We start from the raw sequence: 26,095 nt of genomic DNA, 5'->3' as shown, positions 1-26,095 counted from the left end.
CTTAATTGCCATTTTGGGTCTTGAAGTGCTTTTTTTACAATGTTTGAATTTTCTTGGTAGGTTATGAGTTACGAAATTATACTTGAGCATTGTTAGGCCATTTTTTAAGTTCGAATGGTACTTAGACATGTTTTGAACAGGTGTTAGGTTGTTTCGAACTAAGTTTGTTGCACATACAGACATGATTGCCATCGAAGGGCTTTTTCCACACTTTTTTGAACTTTTTGGCAAGTTATGAGTTACAAGCTTTTTCACTTAAGCGTCATTGGGTCGTTTGAAAGCTAAGACGTGTTTCGAATGCCTTTTTGGTCGGTTTGAATCTAAGTTTGTTGCACTTACACACTTGGCATTCTAGGTCTTGAAGTGCTTTTTTTCAATCTTTTTTGAACTTTTTGGTACGTTGTGAGTTACGAACTTACAGTTAAGATTTGTTAGATCGTTTTGAAAGTTCAAGTGATACTTGGACATGTTTTGAATGCGTTTTAGGTTGGTTTGACACTAAGTTTGTTGCACTCACACACACGGTTGCCACTTTGGGTCTTAAAGTGCTTTTTTCACACTTTTTGAACTTTCCGCTAGGTTGTGAGCTATGAACTTACACTTAAGATGTCTTAGGTCATTTTTTAAGGTCCAAGTGATACGTAGACATGTTTTCAACACCTTTTAGGTTTGTTTTAAACTTAGTTTGTTGAACTTACGCACTTTGTTGCCATTTTGGGTCTTGAAAGGCTCTTTTCTCACTTTTTTTTAACTTTTTGCTAGGTTATGAGTAACGAACTTACACTTAAGCTTTGTTAGATCGTTTCTAAAATTCAAGTGATAATTAGACTCGTTTTGAACACTTTTAAGGTTGGTTTGAGGGTATGTTTGTTGTACTTACACATTTGGTTGCCATTTCTTTTGTGGTCTTTGAAGTGCTTTTTTCACAGTTCTTGACTTTTTGGTACGTTGGGAGTTGTAAACTTACACTTAAACTTTGTGAGGTTGCTTTTAAAGTTCAAGTGATACGTAGACTCGGTTGGAACACTTTTTAAGTTTGTTTGGTTTGTTTGAATCTAAGTTTGTTTGGTTTGTTTGAATCTAAGTTTGTTGCACTTACACACTTGGCATTCTAGGTCTTGAAGTGCTTTTTTAGGGAAATATTTCTGATTTCCCAAATCCTTGATTTCAAATTCATCACCCATTCTCAGTTTTAATTGATTGATTTCTGTTTGATCATCTCCGGTCAAAACAATGTCATCTACATAAACTATTAGAATAGCAATCTTTCATGTCTTGGAAACCTTTGTCAATAGAGTATGATTAGAGTGCCCTTGACTATACCCTTGAGACTTCACAAAGATAGTGAATCTGTCAAACCATGCTCTCGGAGACTTTTTCAGACCATATAGGGATTTTTGGAGTTTACACACCTACTGACCAAATTGGGCTTCAAATCTTGGCGGGGGGCTCATGTAGACTTCCTCCACAAGGTCTCGATTCAAAGAAGCATTCTTAACATCTAGCTGGTATAGAGGCCAATCTTTGTTCACAACAACAAATAGCAAGACTCTAATAGTATTCAACTTATCAACTAGAGAAAAGGTTTCTGAATAGTCAATATCATAGGTCTGAGTAAATCTTTTTGCAATTAACCTTGCCTTGTGTCTATCAAGTGTACCATCTGCTTTGTATTTGAGAGAAAACACCCATTTGCATCCTACAGTTTTATGTCCTTGGGTAGAGCACAGATCTCCCAAGTTCTATTCTTTTCAAGAACCTTCATCTCTTCCATAACAACATTTTTCCATTCAGGACACTCTAGAGCAGTGTAGATATTTTTCGGTATTATGGTAGAGTCAAGGCTTGCTGTAAACGCTCTAAACTATGAAGAGAGATTATCATAGAAAACATAGTTGCAAATGGGATGTTTAGTGCAGGATCTGGTACCTTTTCTCAAAGCAATGGGAATGTCAAGAGAGGGATCGTACTCATCAAGTTTCCTTGTATGACCCTGTTCTGCTTCATCATTACTGATTTCTATTCTAACCTCAATGTCATCACCATGGTTCTTTTCTTCCATATTTTCAAGAACAGCAACATCAGACTTGTCATTCTCACTCATCGTATTATTAGTACAAGGTTCTGTAGGGTTTTCCATACCTTGGTCTCGAGGAGGTTCGAAGTCTTGGACTGGAGCCGACGGTTGACTAGTAGGGGACCCAACTTCCTTTATGAGATTCCTCCCGTAATATGTTTTTCCAAGGAACTTGGTTTGCAGGTAAGATTATGGGATGAGGATCAACGTCAGATACAGTACTAGGAGTAGGTTCAGTAAATTCGAAAGTGTTGTTAGACTTTTCACTCACACTCTCCCCCTGAAGATGGCTAACGGGATAGTAGGGTCGGTTCTCACAGAAAGTAACATCCATAGTGACAAAGTATTTTCTGAACGGCGGGTGAAAACATTTATACCCGCTTTGGTGAATGGGATATCCAACAAACACACAGGCCTGAGCCCGAGGGGTAAATTTAGTCTGATTAGGGCCAAAATTATGGACATAAGTGGTACACCCAATGTAACGGCCCAACTCCTTATACTGAGTCGAAGTCATTACTAAATATAGGACAAGTGGTTTATGACAAAATTTAGTAAAAACGTATAAGGTTTTAGAAATTTATTTATGAAAATCCAACAAGGTAACATGCAAAAAAAAAATGATGTTTCGTTCTAAAGTCCTACTCGGGCCCTATCTAAAACGAAATGGTAAATAGTGAAGAATACTCAAACTCAGGTACTAAAGTCAAAAACAAGAATAGGCGGAAGCAGAAATCCCTATGGCTTGCCACGGTCACTTCTGGTCGCTCGCCAGCTTGCCTTTGCCCTTACCTCGTCCTCTACCTGAAAACATGACATGAAAAGAGTGAGTACAAAATACTCAGTAAGGGACCCACTACTAGTCCCACTAGGTGCCTGTTAGCTTCCTGTCAGAGTCCTGTAACTGGTACCCAATCGCTGGCACGTTCCCGAACACGTGCAACATGCGCTCCCGTAGGAACGTAACTCTGGTCTTCGGTGCCCCGGGAGACACCTAGGACAATCGGGATGCGAGGACCCCGTCGAGTCACTCGAGTCATATCTATATCCATGCTAGACTGGTGTCCCGCGTCGGACCGCACAGTCCTAAATAGGTGGTGATCCCGAAGGACACCCATGCAGGTACGACTCTAACAGGTTAAACTAACAGGTACCCTAATCGCAGTATACATACACATGGCGTCATCATATAACATAACAGATAAATCATCATTACACTCTCCATCTCGACACCCGTCGTACAGCCATAACAGTTCTCGTCATCACAACATCATGCTATAATATAACCATATCATCAATCGCATCATACTATCATTAATTTCATGCATCGTACAGTCTAGTCCTCGACATGCACAATTGAAGGTATACGTGACCTCATAATTCTAAACATGGAGCTAGTAGTAGAAATCTCTTACCTGGAGATTTACTTGGCGAGTTCTAACCGCGAGGCAAGTGTGCTTTCCAAGCAACGAGGTCCTAACTGTTTAATACGCCAAAATTCGTAATTAAGTTACCAACGACTAACGGTTCAAAATTCAATTGAAATGACTTACCCTAGAAAGAGGTTGCAATGCTGAGCCCCTACTGAAGAAATCCCACGCTGCAGCAGTTACTTGGTCCAAGACGTCCCTTAAGGAAAATAATTTAATTTAATTCCAAATTAAATTATTTAGTGTCCAAAGTCATTGAGTCTTACTGGGTAATGCCAAAATAATTAGTTTAATTATCGAAAATTGGATGGCAGGAGCCAAATTAGGCTTGGCGGCTCGGCTGGAAAGAGAACAGGGACCGGCTCGGGTCCTCACGCGACGAGGCGCTGGCTTCCGGATCCGGGTGGCGCGACGGCTGCGGGTGGTCCGGCTACACCACGGCTTCGCTCGACGACGGCTGCAGACGGACGTTTCGGCTGCGCTGCGTCAGATCGAAGCGGCGCGACGCGGTTGGATGACGGATCGGCTGCGGATCGCAAAGGGTGACGCGGGCTCGGCTTCGGGCTTCGGCTGCGAGAGACGGCTGCTCCGGCGGACGCTCGGCGTGCGCGGATCGGCTTGGACGATTCTTCTGACGCGGCTGGAAGCTCGGCGACGGCTCGGGTGGACTGCAGACTCGGCTGCGCTGCTGAACAGAGGAGGAAGGCTTGGCGGCTCGGGTTCGCGGCGGCGGCGGCTAGGGTTTTATTAATAAATTTTTTTTTCTCCCTTTTTCTCTTTTCTTTTCCCCCTTTCTTTCTTTGATTTTTCTCTTCTTCTTTACGCACGAGACCCAAGGCTTTTTATAAGACAATATCTCTTTTCTTTTCCTTTAAATAACCCAAACCAACCATCTCCTCTCTCTCTCCAAATCTCACCAAACTCAACCAACCCTCCTTTCAATTAGCAATAACTCACTAAATAATTTCTAAATACTAAAATAGGTAACATAATAGAAAAATACTTAATAATAAAAAAAGTGGAAAACCCAACTTTAATAAACCGGAAAATTCAAAATGATAAGGTTCTCCCAATAAATTTGTCTTTTCCAAGACCATACATAAATATTAATAGTAAGATGAACAAAAATGAGTTTGTTGGGGCGTTACACCCAAACACACGAAGAGGAACCTCAGACACAAGGCGAGTAGAGGGGTAAGACCCTTAAAACAATCTAAGGGAGTCTGAAGGTGGAGGATACGAGAAGACATTCTATTGATTAAGTGAGTGGCTGTAAGAATAACATCTCCCCACAGGTATGATGGAAGGGAAGTGGAAAGCATAAGGGAGCGAGCTACTTCCACAAGGTGACGGTTTTTTTGTTCGACCACTCCATTTTGTTGAGGAGTGTAGGCACATGAGGTTTGGTGAGCAATCCCTTTGGAGGTTAGAAATTCACTAAGGTTATGGTTTTGGAATTCCCGACCATTATCACTTCGAAGAATTGCAATTTTTTATGAAATTATGTTTCAATAGTACGATAGAAGTTTTGGAAAATAGAGGAAACCTCGGATTTATCTGTTATAAGGTAGACCCAGGTAAGACGGGTATGGTCATCGATGAAAGTTACAAACCACCGCTTTCCCGATGAGGTGGTGACCTTGGAAGGACCCCAAACGTCACTATGGATGAGGGTAGACGGTTGTGTAGGTTTATATGGTTGTGAGGGAAAAGAGACCCGATGTTGTTTAGCCCGGATACACATATCGCAAGATAGAGAAGAGACATCAAGTTTAGAAAAAAGGTGGGGAAATAAATATTGCATATATGTAAAGTTTGGGTGGCCCAGTCGAAAATGCCACAACATACAGTCTTTGTTCAAAAGTGCTAAAGTAAGATGACAGTAAACTAACCCTAGACAAACTACTATAGGAGGTATCATCATCAAGGATGTAAAGTCCCCTTCTATGTCAAGCAGTGCCAATCGTCCTCCTCGAGCTCATGTCCTGAAAATAAACCGATACAGATAAGAAGATAGCTTTACAATGCAATTCACGAGTGATCTTGCTTATAGATAACAAATTGTAAGACAGTTTAGGGACATGCAAAACACTCTGGAGAGTAAAACCGTCAGAGGGAACTATTTGTCCTTTGCCAGCGATTAGAGCTAGAGAGCCATCAGCTATTCGAATTTTTTCATTACCGGCACACGGGGCATAAGAGATAAAGTGTTTCGAAGAACCTTTCAAGTGATCTATAGCCCTTGAGTCTAAGATCCAGGGATTCTTCCCATCAACGCTAATAAGCCCAAGGGACTGAGGCATACCTGACTGAGCAATGGCACCCAGAGTCGGAGTCTTGGTCTGGCTCGCAGTAGGATCAGTTGATTGAGAGGTGCTGGCAGGGGTAGTCTCACTAATGTATGCACGTCCTGAGTTCTGTTTCTCGTTGGAGGACCGTTTGTTACCTTTTGGGGGACGACTGTGGAGTTTCCAACACTGATCCTTGGTGTGCCATTGTTTCTTGCAGTGCTTACACACAGGAATTGACTTCCCATTATTCTTGTCACTGTCATGATTTGAGGACCGAGCGCTAAAGGCAGCGGAGTCAATGGTAGGGGTAGTAGTACACCCATGGCATTAGTGCGATCCTCTTCCAGGCGGACTTCAAAACAAACTTCCATTAGGGAGGGAAGAGGTCTTTGTCCGAGTATACGACCACAAACAGTATCAAATTTGGGATTAAGTCTTGCAAGGAAGTCATAAACACGGTCAACCTCTTCAAGTTTAGCATATTGAGTATCGTCATTTGGTGTGTCCCAAACTGTCTCTCTGCACAAATCCATCTCTTTCCAGAGGAGAGAGAGCTTGTTAAAATAGGTAGTCACGTTCATAGTCCCTTGTTTGCAATTATGGACCTGTTTTCGCAGTGTATACAACCGAGAGGCATTCTGTCCTTTCGAGTAAAGGGTTTGAGTTGTATCCCACAAATCTTTTGCTGTGGCAGCAGATAGTAGAGGCTTGTCGATCTGTGGTTCCATACTATTAATCAACATGGACCGAATAAGTGAGTCCTCCCCTTTCCAAAGTCGTTCCAAGGCGTCTCTTGGTAGAGGACGTACAGTCCCTCCAGTTAAGAAGTCGAACTGGTGGCGACCTTCGAGGAACATCTTTATTGATTGGGACCAAGAAAAATAATTTTGCCCATTTAATTTTTCACCTGAAAAAATCTCTGTAGACGAACCCAAAGAGCCAGTTATATAATTTGACAGTAAATTAGGGAATGAAGTTATCGGGTTCTTGGAATACATCGGTAACTCGGTTGGTTTGGAATGCATCAAAGACTCACCCGCTTCAATGTTCGATCTGTTCTAAGGTTGATTAATTCCGTTACCAGAAAACAACGGTTGCTGTAAAGAGTCAACGTACAGCGGATGCTTACTGTACAGATTTGAAAGATTTACGGTTGAGGGTTGTTGTCCGGAGCTCATAGGCGGCGCGTGAGGATGCGAATGGCCGGAAGGGCTTGACGGTTGGACATCCGACGGCGCGTAAAAGGGAATGGGCTGGGCGGTGAGATGAAACGGCCCATGCGCTGGAGAGAAGCGGCGCGTGAAGCATCTTCTGGTCAGACGGTGGCTCGTACGACTGCGAAACCACTCCCGTTGGGTAGATCAGCGGTTTCTGTAGGTTCTGAAGCAGTTTCTCCATGGCGGCAGCGACGACAGTGACGGGTTCAATTTCGATCTGGGTTTCTCCTAGGGTTTTGTTATTGCTTTGCTCTGATACCATATTGAAAGCAATTAACAACAACCCGAGACTTACGTGGAAACTAGAGAACCGAGAGAAAAACCACGATACTTTAGTTTTTATTATTTTTCTTATGAATACAATTGGTACAAATAGAGAAAATAAATATAGTACAATAGGAGTAAGAAAGGAAAAGATCTAGGAAATATTTAGGAAATAAAATCTTATATATTATTCTTTCCAAAAATACTCTAAGGACAAAGCCCTACTAATTCTAACAGTAGGCTTTAAGGTTTTATTTGTGAAGATTATGATTTCATATTTAAGTTAATGAAAGTGTTTTACATTCCTACATCATGAAGTTGCATCCTTTATCTTTTTAAACATGTGTAGCCATATACTGCTTTAACTTTAAGTTTAAACTGTAACAATCTATTCTTTCAGTGCAGATCATACTTACGGTTGCTGAACATCATAGTGCCATTGTTCCTTGGCAACTTATAGCTGAAAGGACCGGTGTTGTTCTGAAGTTTGTAAGTTTAGGTGAACATAATGTCCCAAACTTACTAGAGTTAAAGGAAATGTTTTCAACAAAAACAAAGCTTGTGGTTACCTATCATGTCTCAAAATGTACTGGGTACACCATTCTATTTGATATTTAGCATTTTTTTAATCTATTTCCTTTTTATACCATTCAATTTATAAACATTACTCAAATAAAACAAGTAGTAGGTGAATATTTCAAACTGAAGTGTTATCATATTACTTCAGTTATCACACTTCTAGTGGAAAGGTTTGCAGCTGAATAAAAATAATAAAGTCAAATGAATGAAGAATGAAAAGAACTGTCAGACATTTTTCCTTCTCTTGATCTGTGTCCAGTTACTCTTGATATCTTTCTAATAATAACTATATGCAAATAGTGGAATTCAGTATGATTTGATTTTTTTCTCTGCAACTTATGTTCTTCCAATTGAAGAAATAGTTGGCTTAGCACATCATTTTGGGGCAAAAGTGCTTGTAGATGCGTGCTAAAGTGTTCTACATATAGTTGTCGACATCTAGGCACTTGATGCTGACTTTCTTGTTGCTTCTTCTCACAAGGTTAGGTTGTTTTCTTATTAATTAAATGGCAAGCCTTACATTTGGGCATATGAAGATAAGGAATAAACATGCTTCAGATGTGTGGGCCTACAGGCATTGGATTCTTGTAGATTGATCTATTGTTTGCAATGCCTCCATTCTTAGGTATGTCCTTTGAGAAGATAAGTTATGAAATTAAAATTGCATCAGTTCGTTTTTAGGAAGTCAGTATCTAATTTTCATATTTGGTCCTACATGGCTCTAGATGGTGGAGATTTCTTGACCATTCCACATTTGCACAACCTCGTTCCAGGTTAGTGGACTCCATGGTTGCAATTTTGTCCTTTTCTTTTTACTTTAAAATGAAAATTTTTCTCAATGTATTTATTTTATATGATGTGGAAAAATTAAAACGTTCAATATATAGGGCTCAAGAATTGCAAGAGACCTAAATAACTGTCGTTTATTTAGCATTATTTGTTTGCTCATTTGTTCTCATAATAATTGACACTTGATAAATCATCTTTTTGAAGTCATTATGAGATTTAAATAGATGACTTCTTGAATGGTGCTAACATTTTGTGATGTCTATTTTATTCGAACTATTCATTAATTGATGCCTTTTTACATATCCTTTCATCTCTTCTATGTATTCTCTTCCTACCCAAATGCCTTTTGATATTTGCATTAAGAAGTCTTTTTGGTGGACAATATTGTCCTTAATTCTACTAATTACTCATATCCCCCTTCGTTAGATTTGAAGCTGGGACGCCTACAATTGGAGAAGCAATTGGTTTGGGGAGCTGCTATTGATTATTTATCTAGGATCGAAATGCAAAAAATTCATAGTTACGAAGTGAGTTGATTGAAATTTGGTATATACCCTTTGTTTGAGAATTTTTGGGCGGTGAAAAATGCGTGAAGCAACTAAATCAGGGTATCAACTAAATAAATACCTTCATAGTAAGTTAGTAATAGAATTTTTTTTCTTTAATCAAGGAATTTATGTATTATTTTTCTATCAACTAGGTTACCTGGAACACTGAAAATTCAGAATGATATGATAAATATGTTTACTAGTTTTAAGACTTTAGTCTAACGACGAGGAGGTGTTGTATGCTAACAGGAAGAATTGGCGAATTATCTATATGAAAACCTTCGTGCAGTCCCTAACATTCGAATATATGGCCCAGCTCAATTTAGACTTTAGTGTATTTATAAATTATTTAATTAAGCAATGGTTTCATGGACTACATTTTTTCTACATAATTATCGATGTATACATTGTTGACACTTACCTGCCTTTGTTTTTTTTCAATACAAAGTCTCAAATTCCCTGGGATCAAAATTATAGTGACTCGTTGAACTAGTATATGAGATTTTAATTATTGCTTAATTAGCCATGTTATTTGGCAATTGCTAAGAGACATCCATAAACATAAGCAATATTTGATGGTTGAACAAATAGGTTAGATAGGATGAAGTATTGATACATAAAATCATGTAGCTATAAATTTTATTGTTATTATTATTGGTTGGCCTAATAGTGTTAACATTAATGTGTTATTAAATATTTTGAAAAAAAAGTGAAAAAAAGAGACTAAACTAATAATCTACCCTATTATATATGGGTGTGTTCATAGTTTGTTGGAGCTTGTGTTTTCTAGAATAGAATCAGACCAAAATCGAAAATCAAATTGCATTATGTGGTTTGGTTTGGCTTCACAGTTTGCCTTTTATCAACATATGTTTTTTTTTATATATTTTTTAAATTCCTGAAAGTGATCGTGGCTATGAGAGAGTGAGAGTGGCATGGCATGGCGGTAGCGGTAAGAGTGAGAGATGTTGGAGTGGAGACAACCAGATTTAAGAGACTGAAAGTGGTGTGACCGTCGGAGGTGAGGTGAGGTGTGAGTGAGGGAGGGAGGTGATCATCGAAAAAGTTAGATGGAGAGAAAAAGAAAACATAAAGTTAAGTTGAATAAAATTGAATAGATAAAGGTAACAATATAGATTTATATTTTGTCATACCTAATAAAATCTTTAAAAATTGGTTGGTAATAAAAAAGGTTTGTCTTTGATTATTTGTGAAATTACCCTTCCCCTTCCACGAAAACTCTCTCCATCTCTCTAATTTGCTACCCACTCCTCCGATTTGCCATTTGAGTTCGTCGAGTTCCTCTTCTTCATGTGAATTCGTAGCTATGGATGCTCTTCTTCCTTCTTTTCTTTTTTCGAACATCACCTCCTTCCATCATATATCCCAACCTTGGTTATGTTCGTTGGAAAATATTTATTTGACGAAACTAGCTGGTCATACATAGCTTGAAGAACAAAGAAAGGAAGTTGGTTCTGAAGCATTATTATTATTATTATGCATGTCCCTAATTATTTCTCGTTCTATAGATTCATAATAGCAAGAATAGACATTCTTTTGAATTATTGGAAAATGATCTGTGGAATTAAATAGTCATATACATAATCTGATATTGTAAAATCAATAAAACATCAGTTTGAGTACAAGAATCCTACCGTAAAAAAAAAAACATAAAGTATCCCAATTCAATGAAATGTATAACTACCTCCCAGCTACTAGTTACTTTTTTACACTTGAAGTCACTTAGCCCTTGTGGAGCAAAGAGTTATTAAAGTCAATATTAGTCATACTACAATAAACAAAAAAGAAAGAAATAAAATTATAATATTTGTCATTAGTCATAAGTCTCGTAACATAGAGACATTATTGTAGTTGAACAAGTTTGGCCCTTGTCTTTCAATGAACAAAATACAGAGAAGGTAAGTGAGTAGACCCATAGATGATCCATTTTGAGTTTTTACAATCTATCTTTGTAGACAATATAGTAGATTGAAAATCTAGTTAATATGACAATTAGGTTTAAAATCCAAATGGAGTACATGTATCCAATGGTAAGTACAAAAGCAAGATTAGATTCGTAGATTGTTTTTTAAGGAAGTTCAAATAATGAATTGTGCATCAGTTTGAGATCTTTGCCTTATAAATATTCACTCATTAATGGAGATAGAGTGTTCTGTTCAGTTGGTGGTTGTGAAAAAAAAAAGGGAAAAAGATTTGTGGTTTTCCTAATCCTAGATCATTCCTCAAGTCCTAATTAAGTCGTTCACGTGGTTTTCCAATCCAAGTACAATTTCATAAGGTGATGAACAAATTCTGCCCTTAATACTATTACTTTTAATTTTATTGTCTTTCTAGTTAAGGCCTCTCTTGCATTTTTCTTTTTTCTCACAAAGAGCAGATATAAAACTAGGAAACTTTTTTTACCCACCCATGTCCTGGAATTTCTACCGAATGCTAAAGATATATCCATAGCTCCAGCAAGCATGATAAGAAATCAAAAGCTTGATCATACATTGAAGTTCTTAACAACTCTTAGTTAATGAAATATATACATCTAACAATCTGTCATTTTGATGCTCACTTTCTGACAAATATACCATGTTAAACTTTGGACCATTTGATTAGTTAATAGATAACATTATTTTTTTTAACAAAAATCATTAATCTTACAATACAGCTTAAGAACTTTCTTGAAAAAGTTAGAGAAGAGGTTATATAAAAGAGAGTTACAGCTTTTATTTTTGGGTAAAAAGAGTAGGCAGGAGGTTGAAAAATGAGAAATGGGTAAAGAAGAGTTTATTGTGATCTGTCAAAATTTGTTGGTCCAGAGGATGGGGGTTAATTTGTTCCTTGGTTAAAGGAGATTACCAAATATTGAAAAGGAAAAACAAATAAATAAAATTTTGAAAATTTTATACATTAGATAATTAAGTGTGATTGAGAATCTACGTCAGCAAGCAGCAGCTACGGGTGGACCTTCTTTGTATTCCAACTTCGAGCCATTTCCACAATGCCTTGAACGCTCACATTTTTGCGACATAGATAGCTATTTAAAAAAGGGAGCTTAAGTGCTCTTTTACAATTTTTAAGCAATGCTTAGATATAGCCAATAAAGGTACTATAAATAATTTATGAATCTCTTGCTATCCTAGTATTAGAAATTTCTTCAAGATTCTATTGAATCTAATTTTAATTTTGCAACTATTTCCAAAGTAAACAATAATAACAATATTGTAACGTTTCAAAAGAATTTAGGTTTCTTTATTTTTTTTTTTTTTTTATAGAAATGACTATGTACTTTTTTATATTTTCCCCATAAATATTAAACTAAAGTCATGAAATATGATAAGACTCAATTGTGATCAAATTATATGGTGGAAACTTATAACTAATTACGGAATACTTAAATAGGGAGAATTAAGAAATAAGAATGAGTTGTGATTTATTGTAAATTGTAGTTAAATAGATAAATGGTTGAATTTCGGGCACTAAAACGAAACATCGAATCGGCGCTCGATAGGACACATTTCCACACCTTTTGTTTTTTTCTCCACGTGGCTATAGAAATACAAAATAAATCATTTATGGAGAAAACATAGTTTGATGAAAAGTTCTGAAGAAATTATTTTAAATAACAGAATTTATTTTTTAAAATATTTATAAATAAAATATTTTAATGACATATAGTTATTTATGTTTAATAAGAAACCTCTCCGAGATAAATTTTTTTATACTTGATAGAAAAATATTTTATCTGTTTTATTATTTTTATTAATATAAAAATAGAGTTGTTTTAAAAATTAGAGTCGTTTTTAAATATATTAAATTTTTAGATTCTATTAAATAATGTCTATTAGTAAAATAGTATCACTATTTATAATAGTTTGTCTAAAAACTATTTAAAAAAACAAGTGCATTAAGTATTCTTTTGCAAAAAATGTGTATGCACGTATACATTCTTTTAACTTTAATTATATATTATTTTTTTAATTCAAAATCTCTAATAACTTAGTTAAAAATTAAAAAGTTTCATTTCATTTCATTTCAAATTTCAAAAAACAACTTCCCTTCGCAGCTTCTCTCTCATTTCTAAATTTCTTCATCTTTCTTCTCAACGGCAACTATCTCCCTCCTCTTCCCCCTCTCTCCGCCTCCCCTTCTCTCTCGATCTCTTGTCTCCTTCGTCTTCCTCAGAATCTTCACTCTTCCTTTCTCTCAATTTCTATTCTCTAAAATGAAGCATCCACCCAAGAAACCCTATCTTGCTAAATACCCATCTCGCCGATCCACTGCCATTTTCTATTCCATGCGCTAACGGCGCCGGAATCAAGGGCGGAAGACCCCTCGGAAGCCTATGTCGTCTTCCAAAGAAAATGCTTCACCGTCAGATCCCAAATTCCCAACTCCATGGTTCCCGATTCCAAACCCTCGCCGACTAAGTTGAAGAGCCTGCTCCATCTTCTAACCCACTTAAGCGGAAGCTCAGTATGGAGACCGTTCCTGAGAATTCCATCCCTGGGTTGTCTGATTCTGTTGTTAAGGTAGTTTACGTGGTGTGATTATGGATGTTTTGGTATATTTTTTTCTTAATTTGTGTGGTGAAATGATATTTTCCTGTAATATGAAAAATTAATTTGGTCTTATGTTGAATCATCTCACAGATTAGAGAAGATGTAAAATCTGGTGTAGAAAATTTAACAGAGGAGTGTGTATCCACAATGGCAGCCGTTACTCGGCTTCTAATGAAGGTTTTTATCTTCCTCGTGCTAATATGCGCACCTGAGTGCACCCCTATCCCTGCAACCGTGTACTAAAAAAAAGTTGCAGTTGTCCAAAATGTCTATATATTATTTGTATGCCATCCTTTATATTTTTAATTTTGTAATTTCGTAGATTGGTTGAACTGACTTCAGTATGCGGTTGAAATCATAAACTCAAGATTAATCATCAAGTTTTGGACCTTGTTAAGTGAAATTAGTTCTATTACTAAAGCATGAAAAAAGATAAACTTTAATAAAGATTAGAAAATGTTCGACACTTTATAGTCTTGATTTGTGTCAAAGACTACTTAAAGCATGAAGTCTCTCATCATGATATTGTGAAAAATTGCATGCCTTTAGTAGTTCATGGTCTCCACTGTTCTTCCTTTTCATGGTTAACCTTTTAAAATGAATCGAATACAATTTTAAACACCATCTTTATAATCTCAGAATAATTATGCAGGGTTTATCAGAATAATATGTTTGTTTCTTCAGATATACTTAATATTTCATTGATTGCTCATTCATTTTGGTTTCCATTTTTAGTCGATTATGGTGGCTCACTTTGGAAACTTGTTACATAGCTACTGCCAAAAGCTTTAAATTGCCTTCCGGATGCACCTCAAAATCAGCTTCATTCTTTGTGTTTTCTAATTTCTAGCTCACTCAATTCAGCCATGGATGTACGGAGGTAAGTAAAGTTCCCTTTTGGAATTCAAGTTCTTCTGTACTTCTTGTTGGAGTTTGAGAGGCATTTTTGTTGTTGTTCTTCTTCTTGCATAACTGTGGTTGTGGAATTTGGGTTTTAGGTAGTGAAAGAACTTGTATTATAGTTTTATGTGGTAAAAGGAATTGGACCCACTTGCCATATGTTCACTCAATTTGATTTTTTACTGTAAGTTGAGTCAGTTGTGGTCATTTTGAAGGGGTTCAACTGCATCTGGGAAGTTGGGAAGGAGTCAAAAGGGATTTTTTAAGCCAAAACTGACTTCTCTCACTTTGCCAGAATTGACTTCTCTCACTTTCTTTCTCTGCACTTCTAACTTCCAAAGTTTTTGTGACTGTTAGTAGTTTCATCAAGTGTTTGTGTTTGCTACTTGGTTATGCTTCATAATTGCTTTAGATTCACAAAAATACTATAACCTGTAGCCCTGTAATTCTATCCATTTCAGGAGTTTGTGATCTTTTTGTGTGTAGGAACTAACACAAATTGAATATTTAAAAAGTGAAAAGTAGTTGGGTTTGTAGAAAATAAGTGCCATTTGGTTGAGTTATGACTACTTTTGAAGATGGTTTTATTTTAACTATGACTGCATTTGCTAGTTTGTTTTTTGGTACTTCATTCACCATCCATTTTCTCTCCATGGTTGAGTTTCTCCCCTCATTTATTTTTTATAACATTCATTAGATCACTCTTTAAATCATTCAATTACAAAGGAAAGGCTACTTCAATTCATCATCAGTAAACTATTTTTTTCCTTTAGTAACAATCACTCACATCATTGTCATTTCTCTATGTATTGTCTATAGACCAGGGCGATTTCTAGTTCTCTTCTAAGATTAAATAATTACCAGCTAATCATTTAGGAAGTATTGCAGTTAAATGGTTGTTGGGTTGTCAACTATACTATTTTTTATCTGTTTTCTGTGTGCGGTTGAAATTCTTCTGATGTCCCCCATCTCCTGTGATTCTTTTCTTCAAAATCAAATAGTAGAAGTATCTGTTGGTTCATTTGTTCCACTTGCTTTGTTCCCTGTCCAGGAGTAAACCTTCGTATATTGGAGAAACATGCTCACTGAGAACATTGAGATCAATTTCAACAAGCTTTACTACTAGTTTTGATAGGCTTACGAGTTTTGGAAACATAAGATTTGATCGAGAAGTTAGGAGTAAAGGTTTGGGATATCTTAAATGTTTGGGTGATAGAAACCCGGTATTTCTTCATTTGTGGAATGAAATACTTGTCATGTTGTGTGTGATTGCTACCTTGTTGGATCCTTTGTTCTGTTACACCTTGTTGGTTGATTAAGGCAAAAGATGTGTTGGATTTGACAACAAGATGAGAATAGTAGTTGTAATTGTTAGCTCAATCATAGACTTCCTCTACATAATTCTTATAGTCTGTCATTTTCATTTTAGATATTCCAAATTTTATAATGCAAAACCTGATGAAGCCGATGATGGTGTTTGCACAAGAGCTTGGAGATTCTTTTTATCTTACTTCACAATTGACGTTCTTTCAGTTCTTCCACTCCCCCAGGTATGAAACTTCAGCCTTTTGCTGGCTTAGATTCTATCAATCTTATTGTCAAATTTGTCCATTCCATTTGTAACCAAGGATTCATTTGTAGGACAAGAAAGATAATCATCATTTAGAATATATATGTGAGAGTGCACACACAAAAACAACTAATTATTCAAGCAGAAACATAAAAGCATAATTTACGGAGCATACTGTCCTAAGTTAAGTTTGTGCTATAACAAGATATCCACTCTTGATGTTAAAACACAAAGTCGTATTGTCTAATCCCTTTAGTAATCTACAAGAACTCCAAAGAAATAAGCTCTGGGTCATTATCAATTTTGTTTTCCATCCTAAAATATTCAATTATTCTCCTCTTTGGGAAATTATTGGAGGATGACCATGATTGAGATCTCAAATCTTTACACCAACAGCTGTTTGAATGTCTTTTCTATCTTTTCTTTCTTCTTACCTGGGAGGGGTTAAAAATTTTCATTTCTTGTGCATTATTAGCCATGCAGGGTTTACAGAAAGATTTGAACTTTTCATTTGTGGTCGTGAGCTGGCCAATGCATTTTTCGAATTGATCGATCGTATTTATCAGGTAAGAGGTGATTATATCAATCATTAATGTTAGAAGGGTGCACAGATGATGAAACTTTTTAGCCAATTTCATGGCATTTGAAAGAGAGAAAGTACATTAGTATTGAACTCAAGTTAAACTGGATAGTCTATCACCTTTTGGAAGATAACTTTCCTGTACTTTGTTCCATCTTGTATAGACCCTTTCAGTCGAAAGGTTACCAAAGGAATCGTTTTTGTTATGTGTTATGTGCTTAACTCCATAACAATGTGCGTCCAAGCTCTACATGAGCATTCTATTCTTCTTGCTTGGTATACTTGTGCATTATTGGTTTATGTGCCATGTCAAGAAATAATAGTTTCTATTGGAACGTTTTAGTGTTCCGGTTCCATGATAATTGGAATGGTTGTAATGATCTTTTTCTTTTAAAACAAACAAAATTGGCACAGAGGATGATTAGAAGACCAGATCAGGCAACACAATGAGAAGCATGGCTCAGCTGTTTCTTATGTATCTCGTTTCTTATGTAATGACTCTTTGGACTTCAATTGCCAAAAAGATGAGGATGATTCTTATGAAGTGACACTTGATGATGATTTTCTTACTGCTTTGGAATATGGAATGCCACCAGCTTCTGGACTGGTATGCTTGTCTTTTCTGTCTGTCCACTTTTATGCATCTCGTTTCGGATGGGATCCTTAATGCACCGCTAGTGAAACTCTAGATCATTCCATTCTTTTGACATAATAAAATCACAGAAAAAGTAGATTAGAGAGTGGCCAATGAAAGTATCTTGAATAGATATTTCATAGCTGCTATGAAGTTTTTCCACATGCAAACATTTAAAAACCAGCTGCTGAAGTCTCCCATGTGAAAGCAACTAAGCAAGTAGTCTAAAATTTTGAAGTGCATACAAATTAACGAATCTGGGATGATATTTGATCTATAATTAAATTGTGGAACGTATGATGGATGTTTCGTTGTACTTGGATGTTTAGTATCCCTTTTCCTCGCTGTAATAGATGGAAGAATTTAACTTTCAAGGAATTGGAATTGATAGATTATATGTAGACCCCAAGATCGTAGCCTTTTTATTTATTTAGGGTGATGGTATTATTCTGATGCATGTGAAAAATACTCGTGTGTAGGCGGTGGTTTTAGTTCTCATTCCAAGCTTAAGAGGATATGGATTTAGATACCCATCAATTGATGATTTGTGGGGTATGTGGGAAAAGAACTAGGGGTTAAATAATTTGCAAAAGACCAATGTAAGCATCCAATTAGTGGATAGGTCCTATATGTTAGCCCCTTAGGCATAGTTGAGGATGTTCTTATTAAGGCAGGAGGACTTATTTTTCTCGCTGATTTTAACATCCTAGATATCCATAAATTTTTAGTTTAACCTCTTTAATAAAATTTGATAGAAAATCTTGTTTTCTTTTTGTAGGAATAAAGGAAAAAATGGAGTCTAATCGAATTTGGAACCTTTGCAAGCAAGGGGAAGTTTTCTGTTCCCTATCTCTTTTTTCGATCCTTACAATCTTGCTTAAAATGCTTTGAAGACAAATTAAAGTTTTAAGTGGGGGGTAGGGTTGTAGCTTTGCATGTTCTATGTCCTTTGGGAAATTTTCATTTTGCCAGAAATGTTCAAATTTTAAACTTTTTCAATGTCTTTATTCTTAAAATAAATACCATGTCTAATTTGCTTTCTAGTTTAGACAAGCATGTCTGCCTAACCCTTGAGCATGGAGCTCGGGTTTGTGATTGTGTTTGTCATTTGAATATCTTAAATATGTTGAAAATGCATTCTTTGATAGCATAGAAATGCGTAGAAGACATGCTATTCATTTTCTAAATATTGTAAATACTGTACATACTTAATAATATGTGTTGAAAACATGTGCTGTTGAAAACATGGCCTAACCAAAACCAGATCTGCCTAGCCCTTAGAGTCCAGCCGGTTAGGTCAAGTAGAATGCGTTGAGCTCCCTCAGTATCAGAGCTTGTGTGGGGAACTCTTCACTTTTGGCCTAACCAAAACCAGACCTTCCTAGCCTTTAAAACCCAACCGGTTAGGTGAAGTAGAATGCGTTGAGCTCCCTCAGTATCAGAGCTTGTGTGGGGAACTCTTCACTTTTCGCCTAACCAAAACCAGACCTGCCTAGCCCTTAGAGTCCAGCCGGTTAGGTCAAGTAGAATGCGTTGAGCTCCCTCAGTATCAGAGCTTGTGTGGGGAACTCTTCACTTTTGGCCTAACCAAAACCAGACCTGCCTAGCCCTTAGAGTCCAGCCGGTTAGGTCAAGTAGAATGCGTTGAGCTCCCTCAGTATCAGAGCTTGTGTGGGGAACTCTTCACTTTTGGCCTAACCAAAACCAGACCTGCCTAGCCCTTACAGTCGAGCCGGTTAGGTCAAGTAGAATGCGTTGAGCTCCCTCAGTATCAGAGCTTGTGTGGGGAACTCTTCACTTTTGGCCTAACCAAAACCAGACCTACCTAGCCCTTAAAGTCCAGCCGGTTAGGTCAAGTAGAATGCGTTGAGCTCCCTCAGTATCAGAGCTTGTGTGGGGAACTCTTCACTTTTGGCCTAACCAAAACCAGACCTTTCTAGCCTTTAAAACCCAACCAGTTAGGTGAAGTAGAATGCGTTGAGCTCCCTCAGTATCAGAGCTTGTGTGGGGAACTCTTCACTTTTCGCCTAACCAAAACCAGACCTACCTAGCCCTTACAGTCCAGCCGGTTAGGTCAAGTAGAATGCGTTGAGCTCCCTCAGTATCAGAGCTTGTGTGGGGAACTCTTCACTTTTGGCCTAACCAAAACCAGACCTTTCTAGCCTTTAAAACCCAACCAGTTAGGTGAAGTAGAATGCGTTGAGCTCCCTCAGTATCAAAGCTTGTGTGGGGAACTCTTCACTTTTCACCTAACCAAAACCAGACCTGCCTAGCCCTTAGAGTCCAGCCGGTTAGGTCAAGTAGAATGCGTTGAGCTCCCTCAGTATCAGAGCTTGTGTGGGGAACTCTTCACTTTTGGCCTAACCAAAACCAGACCTTTCTAGCCTTTAAAACCCAACCAGTTAGGTGAAGTAGAATGCGTTGAGCTCCCTCAGTATCAGAGCTTGTGTGGGGAACTCTTCACTTTTCACCTAACCAAAACCAGACCTGCCTAGCCCTTAGAGTCCAGCCGGTTAGGTCAAGTAGAATGCGTTGAGCTCCCTCAGTATCAGAGCTTGTGTGGGGAACTCTTCACTTTTGGCCTAACCAAAACCAGACCTTCCTAGCCTTTAAAACCCAACCGGTTAGGTGAAGTAGAATGCGTTGAGCTCCCTCAGTATCAGAGCTTGTGTGGGGAACTCTTCACTTTTCGCCTAACCAAAACCAGACCTACCTAGCCCTTAAAGTCCAGCCGGTTAGGTCAAGTAGAATGCGTTGAGCTCCCTCAGTATCAGAGCTTGTGTGGGGAACTCTTCACTTTTGGCCTAACCAAAACCAGACCTACCTAGCACATAAAGTCCAGCCGGTTAGGTCAAGTAGAATGTGTTGAGCTCCCTCAGTATCAGAGCTTGTGTGGGGAACTCTTCACTTTTGGCCTAACCAAAACCAGACCTTTCTAGCCTTTAAAACCCAACCAGTTAGGTGAAGTAGAATGCGTTGAGCTCCCTCAGTATCAAAGCTTGTGTGGGGAACTCTTCACTTTTCACCTAACCAAAACCAGACCTGCCTAGCCCTTAGAGTCCAGCCGGTTAGGTCAAGTAGAATGCGTTGAGCTCCCTCAGTATCAGAGCTTGTGTGGGGAACTCTTCACTCTTGGCCTAACCAAAACCAGACCTTCCTAGCCTTTAAAACCCAACTGGTTAGGTGAAGTAGAATGCGTTGAGCTCCCTCAGTATCAGAGCTTGTGTGGGGAACTCTTCACTTTTCGCCTAACCAAAACCAGACTTGCCTAGCCCTTAGAGTCCAGCCGGTTAGGTCAAGTAGAATGCGTTGAGCTCCCTCAGTATCAGAGCTTGTGTGGGGAACTCTTCACTTTTGGCCTAACCAAAACCAGACCTGCCTAGCCCTTAGATTCCAGCCAGTTAGGTCAAGTAGAATGCGTTGAGCTCCCTCAGTATCAGAGCTTGTGTGGGGAACTCTTCACTTTTCACCTAACCAAAACCAGACCTGCCTAGCCCTTAGAGTCCAGCCGGTTAGGTCAAGTAGAATGCGTTGAGCTCCCTCAGTATCAGAGCTTGTGTGGGGAACTCTTCACTCTTGGCCTAACCAAAACCAGACCTTCCTAGCCTTTAAAACCCAACTGGTTAGGTGAAGTAGAATGCGTTGAGCTCCCTCAGTATCAGAGCTTGTGTGGGGAACTCTTCACTTTTCGCCTAACCAAAACCAGACTTGCCTAGCCCTTAGAGTCCAGCCGGTTAGGTCAAGTAGAATGCGTTGAGCTCCCTCAGTATCAGAGCTTGTGTGGGGAACTCTTCACTTTTGGCCTAACCAAAACCAGACCTGCCTAGCCCTTAGATTCCAGCCAGTTAGGTCAAGTAGAATGCGTTGAGCTCCCTCAGTATCAGAGCTTGTGTGGGGAACTCTTGACTCTTAGCCTAACCAAAACCAGACCTACCCATCCCTTAGAGTCCAACCGGTTAGGTCAAGTAGACACATACATATATGAGTCTAAATTCATACATATATCAAGTAAACTCAATGTGAATATGTGATTCTAAATTCATTTAATTTCGCTTTCAAATTTTTAAGAATGAAGTGACTTAATTGAATTCAATTTTGGTCGTTTCAATCGCATGATTAAGTTTGATTTCTAAAAGATGTAGGCTGGAAAAGGAGGTGAGCTAACATTGAATAGAAGAACCATAACAAGAGGGGCACTGGATTCATTGAGAAATGGGCGAGAGATTCCATGGCTCCCATTTCTTTAACTTTTGCAATCGATAGTAATGTCGATCTTGACAGGTAATGTTAATCTATTTAAGTTGAGAGGTTTGGAATACTTCATGAAAATTAAGGTTGATATAGTCTTTAATTTAATGTTGGTTTTGTAAAAAAAATTAAAGTCTGCTGAATTTGAGATTGGATATTGAAACAACTATCTTTTTTACTTGAAAATCTGAATGAAATTGCATTTCTCTTTTGTTTGAGTCGGATTCTGCTTTTGAATCTTGGAAACTTTTTTGATTCATGTTTCTGTAATGTTGAATGGGTATGAAACAAAGTTAGGGGTTGAAATCTTGCAGGAATGTTGGAATGAAGATTTAGGAATTAATTCCTCTTTCTTAGAAGAATCTAAATCTATACAAAGGTCTTCTTTTTTGTTTCCAATCATCTGAGGTAATCTTGTAGGTTCTTTAATTCTTGGTGGAAATTCTAGACTACCTGAGGTAATTTTTGCTTTCTTAATAGTTTTTGTTGCATGTTTTCATGCCATTCTTGAAAATCTTGAGGTTGTTCTTGATTGTTCCCATGTTTGGTTTAGGTTTGTTTTGAACACCTTTTAGGTTTGTTTGAGACTCAATTTGTTGCATCTACACACTTAATTGCTATTTTGGGACTTGAAGTGCTTTTTTTACAATGTTTGAATTTTTTTGGTAAGTTATGACTTACGAAATTATACTTGAGCATTGTTAGGCTATTTTTTAAGTTCGAATGGTACTTAGACATGTTGGTAGGTTATGAGTTATGAGTTACGAAATTATATTTGTTGGGTCATTTTGATAGTTCAAGTGATACTTAGACACGATTTGAACAACTTTTAGGTTTGTTTGAGACTCAGTTTGTTGCATCCACACACTTAATTGCCATTTTGGGTCTTGAAGTGCTTTTTTTACAATGTTTGAATTTTCTTGGTAGGTTATGAGTTACGAAATTATACTTGAGCATTGTTAGGCCATTTTTTAAGTTCGAATGGTACTTAGACATGTTTTGAACAGGTGTTAGGTTGTTTCGAACTAAGTTTGTTGCACATACAGACATGATTGCCATCGAAGGGCTTTTTCCACACTTTTTTGAACTTTTTGGCAAGTTATGAGTTACAAGCTTTTGCACTTAAGCGTCATTTGGTCGTTTGAAAGCTAAGACGTGTTTCGAATGCCTTTTTGGTCGGTTTGAATCTAAGTTTGTTGCACTTACACACTTGGCATTCTAGGTCTTGAAGTGCTTTTTTTCAATCTTTTTTGAACTTTTTGGTACGTTGTGAGTTACGAACTTACAGTTAAGATTTGTTAGATCGTTTTGAAAGTTCAAGTGATACTTGGACATGTTTTGAATGCGTTTTAGGTTGGTTTGACACTAAGTTTGTTGCACTCACACACACGGTTGCCACTTTGGGTCTTAAAGTGCTTTTTTCACACTTTTTGAACTTTCCGCTAGGTTGTGAGCTATGAACTTACACTTAAGATGTCTTAGGTCGTTTTTTAAGGTCCAAGTGATACGTAGACATGTTTTCAACACCTTTTAGGTTTGTTTTAAACTTAGTTTGTTGAACTTACGCACTTTGTTGCCATTTCGGGTCTTGAAAGGCTCTTTTCTCACTTTTTTTTAACTTTTTGCTAGGTTATGAGTAACGAACTTACACTTAAGCTTTGTTAGATCGTTTCTAAAATTCAAGTGATAATTAGACTCGTTTTGAACACTTTTAAGGTTGGTTTGAGGGTAAGTTTGTTGTACTTACACATTTGGTTGCCATTTCTTTTGTGGTCTTTGAAGTGCTTTTTTCACAGTTCTTGACTTTTTGGTACGTTGGGAGTTGTAAACTTACACTTAAACTTTGTGAGGTTGCTTTTAAAGGTCAAGTGATACGTAGGCTCGGTTGGAACACTTTTTAAGTTTGTTTGAGACTAAGTCTGTTGCACTTACATGCTTGGTCGGGTTGTGCCATTTTAGGTCCTCGGTGCTTTTTTCACTCTTTTTTGAACTTTTTAGTCGGTTATGAGTTGCGAATTTACACTCAAGCAATGTTCAGAGGTTTTAAACTCTTTTTATTTTGGTTTGGAACTAAGTTTGTTGAACTTGCACACTTGGCTGACATGTTGGGTGTTAGAGTGCTTTTATCGCACTTTTTGGAATTTTGGTCGGTTGTGATTTGCGAACTTATACTTAAGCATTGTTCGATCGTTTTGAAAGCTTACACACGTTTTGAACTCTTTTTAGGTTGGTCTGAAACAAAGTTTGTGGCACTAACACACTTGGTTGCCATTTTCGGTCTTGAAGTGCTTTTTCCACACTTTTTGAATTTTTTGGTAGGTTATGGTTTACGAAATTACACTTAAGTTTTGTTGGGTCATTTTGATAGTTCAAGTGATACTTAGACACGATTTGAACACCTTTTAGGTTTGTTTGAGACTCAGTTTGTTGCATCCACACACTTAATTGCCATTTTGGGTCTTGAAGTGCTTTTTTTACAATGTTTGAATTTTCTTGGTAGGTTATGAGTTACGAAATTATACTTGAGCATTGTTAGGCCATTTTTTAAGTTCGAATGGTACTTAGACATGTTTTGAACAGGTGTTAGGTTGTTTCGAACTAAGTTTGTTGCACATACAGACATGATTGCCATCGAAGGGCTTTTTCCACACTTTTTTGAACTTTTTGGCAAGTTATGAGTTACAAGCTTTTGCACTTAAGCGTCATTGGGTCGTTTGAAAGCTAAGACGTGTTTCGAATGCCTTTTTGGTCGGTTTGAATCTAAGTTTGTTGCACTTACACACTTGGCATTCTAGGTCTTGAAGTGCTTTTTTTCAATCTTTTTTGAACTTTTTGGTACGTTGTGAGTTACGAACTTACAGTTAAGATTTGTTAGATCGTTTTGAAAGTTCAAGTGATACTTGGACATGTTTTGAATGCGTTTTAGGTTGGTTTGACACTAAGTTTGTTGCACTCACACACACGGTTGCCACTTTGGGTCTTAAAGTGCTTTTTTCACACTTTTTGAACTTTCCGCTAGGTTGTGAGCTATGAACTTACACTTAAGATGTCTTAGGTCGTTTTTTAAGGTCCAAGTGATACGTAGACATGTTTTCAACACCTTTTAGGTTTGTTTTAAACTTAGTTTGTTGAACTTACGCACTTTGTTGCCATTTTGGGTCTTGAAAGGCTCTTTTCTCACTTTTTTTTAACTTTTTGCTAGGTTATGAGTAACGAACTTACACTTAAGCTTTGTTAGATCGTTTCTAAAATTCAAGTGATAATTAGACTCGTTTTGAACACTTTTAAGGTTGGTTTGAGGGTAAGTTTGTTGTACTTACACATTTGGTTGCCATTTCTTTTGTGGTCTTTGAAGTGCTTTTTTCACAGTTCTTGACTTTTTGGTACGTTGGGAGTTGTAAACTTACACTTAAACTTTGTGAGGTTGCTTTTAAAGGTCAAGTGATACGTAGGCTCGGTTGGAACACTTTTTAAGTTTGTTTGAGACTAAGTCTGTTGCACTTACATGCTTGGTCGGGTTGTGCCATTTTAGGTCCTCGGTGCTTTTTTCACTCTTTTTTGAACTTTTTAGTCGGTTATGAGTTGCGAATTTACACTCAAGCAATGTTCAGAGGTTTTAAACTCTTTTTATTTTGGTTTGGAACTAAGTTTGTTGAACTTGCACACTTGGCTGACATGTTGGGTGTTAGAGTGCTTTTATCGCACTTTTTGGAATTTTGGTCGGTTGTGATTTGCGAACTTATACTTAAGCATTGTTCGATCGTTTTGAAAGCTTACACACGTTTTGAACTCTTTTTAGGTTGGTCTGAAACAAAGTTTGTGGCACTAACACACTTGGTTGCCATTTTCGGTCTTGAAGTGCTTTTTCCACACTTTTTGAATTTTTTGGTAGGTTATGGTTTACGAAATTACACTTAAGTTTTGTTGGGTCATTTTGATAGTTCAAGTGATACTTAGACACGATTTGAACACCTTTTAGGTTTGTTTGAGACTCAGTTTGTTGCATCCACACACTTAATTGCCATTTTGGGTCTTGAAGTGCTTTTTTTACAATGTTTGAATTTTCTTGGTAGGTTATGAGTTACGAAATTATACTTGAGCATTGTTAGGCCATTTTTTAAGTTCGAATGGTACTTAGACATGTTTTGAACAGGTGTTAGGTTGTTTCGAACTAAGTTTGTTGCACATACAGACATGATTGCCATCGAAGGGCTTTTTCCACACTTTTTTGAACTTTTTGGCAAGTTATGAGTTACAAGCTTTTGCACTTAAGCGTCATTGGGTCGTTTGAAAGCTAAGACGTGTTTCGAATGCCTTTTTGGTCGGTTTGAATCTAAGTTTGTTGCACTTACACACTTGGCATTCTAGGTCTTGAAGTGCTTTTTTTCAATCTTTTT

At 37.5% G+C, this 26,095-nt stretch overlaps 1 protein-coding gene and 1 long non-coding RNA gene across 16 annotated transcripts; both read left to right on the top strand.

Moving 5' to 3' along the window:
* The first annotated feature begins 7,197 nt into the window (after positions 1-7,197).
* Positions 7,198-9,501, top strand: LOC127151488 (uncharacterized). Of its 3 annotated transcripts, XR_007824539.1 has the most exons (5): positions 7,201-7,778; positions 8,340-8,483; positions 8,584-8,631; positions 9,074-9,281; positions 9,445-9,501. It is a non-coding gene; the product is annotated as an uncharacterized LOC127151488 (long non-coding RNA). The 3 variants fall into 3 exon arrangements; XR_007824538.1 differs by having other exon boundaries at positions 7,198-7,778; positions 8,345-8,483; positions 9,074-9,501; XR_007824537.1 differs by having other exon boundaries at positions 7,198-7,778; positions 9,074-9,501.
* Positions 9,502-13,231: 3,730 nt separating this feature from the next.
* LOC127151487 (cyclic nucleotide-gated ion channel 1-like) lies at positions 13,232-22,654 on the top strand. Of its 13 annotated transcripts, none has more exons than XR_007824531.1 (7): positions 13,232-13,736; positions 13,857-13,943; positions 14,502-14,646; positions 16,096-16,216; positions 16,712-17,423; positions 21,587-21,731; positions 22,013-22,324. XR_007824531.1 is itself a non-coding variant. In XM_051091447.1 (6 exons), the coding sequence occupies exons 1-5, from the start codon at positions 13,683-13,685 to the stop codon at positions 16,783-16,785; spliced, it is 435 nt and encodes a 144-aa protein (XP_050947404.1). In that variant the 5' UTR covers positions 13,235-13,682; the 3' UTR covers positions 16,786-16,802; positions 17,231-17,385. The 13 variants fall into 13 exon arrangements, 5 of the variants coding, with proteins under 5 accessions (XP_050947403.1, XP_050947404.1, XP_050947406.1 ...); XR_007824532.1 differs by lacking the exons at positions 21,587-21,731; positions 22,013-22,324 and adding an exon at positions 18,229-18,771 and having other exon boundaries at positions 13,235-13,736; positions 16,712-16,802; positions 17,231-17,423; XR_007824534.1 differs by lacking the exon at positions 16,096-16,216 and having other exon boundaries at positions 13,233-13,736; positions 17,231-17,423; positions 22,013-22,654.
* The last annotated feature ends 3,441 nt before the right edge of the window (positions 22,655-26,095 follow it).

Source organism: Cucumis melo, chromosome 10 (genome assembly GCF_025177605.1).
Source record: "Cucumis melo cultivar AY chromosome 10, USDA_Cmelo_AY_1.0, whole genome shotgun sequence".
NCBI lineage: Eukaryota > Viridiplantae > Streptophyta > Magnoliopsida > Cucurbitales > Cucurbitaceae > Cucumis > Cucumis melo.
Note: the sequence above shows the minus strand (reverse complement) of the source record. Positions and strands in the feature narration are given on the sequence as shown.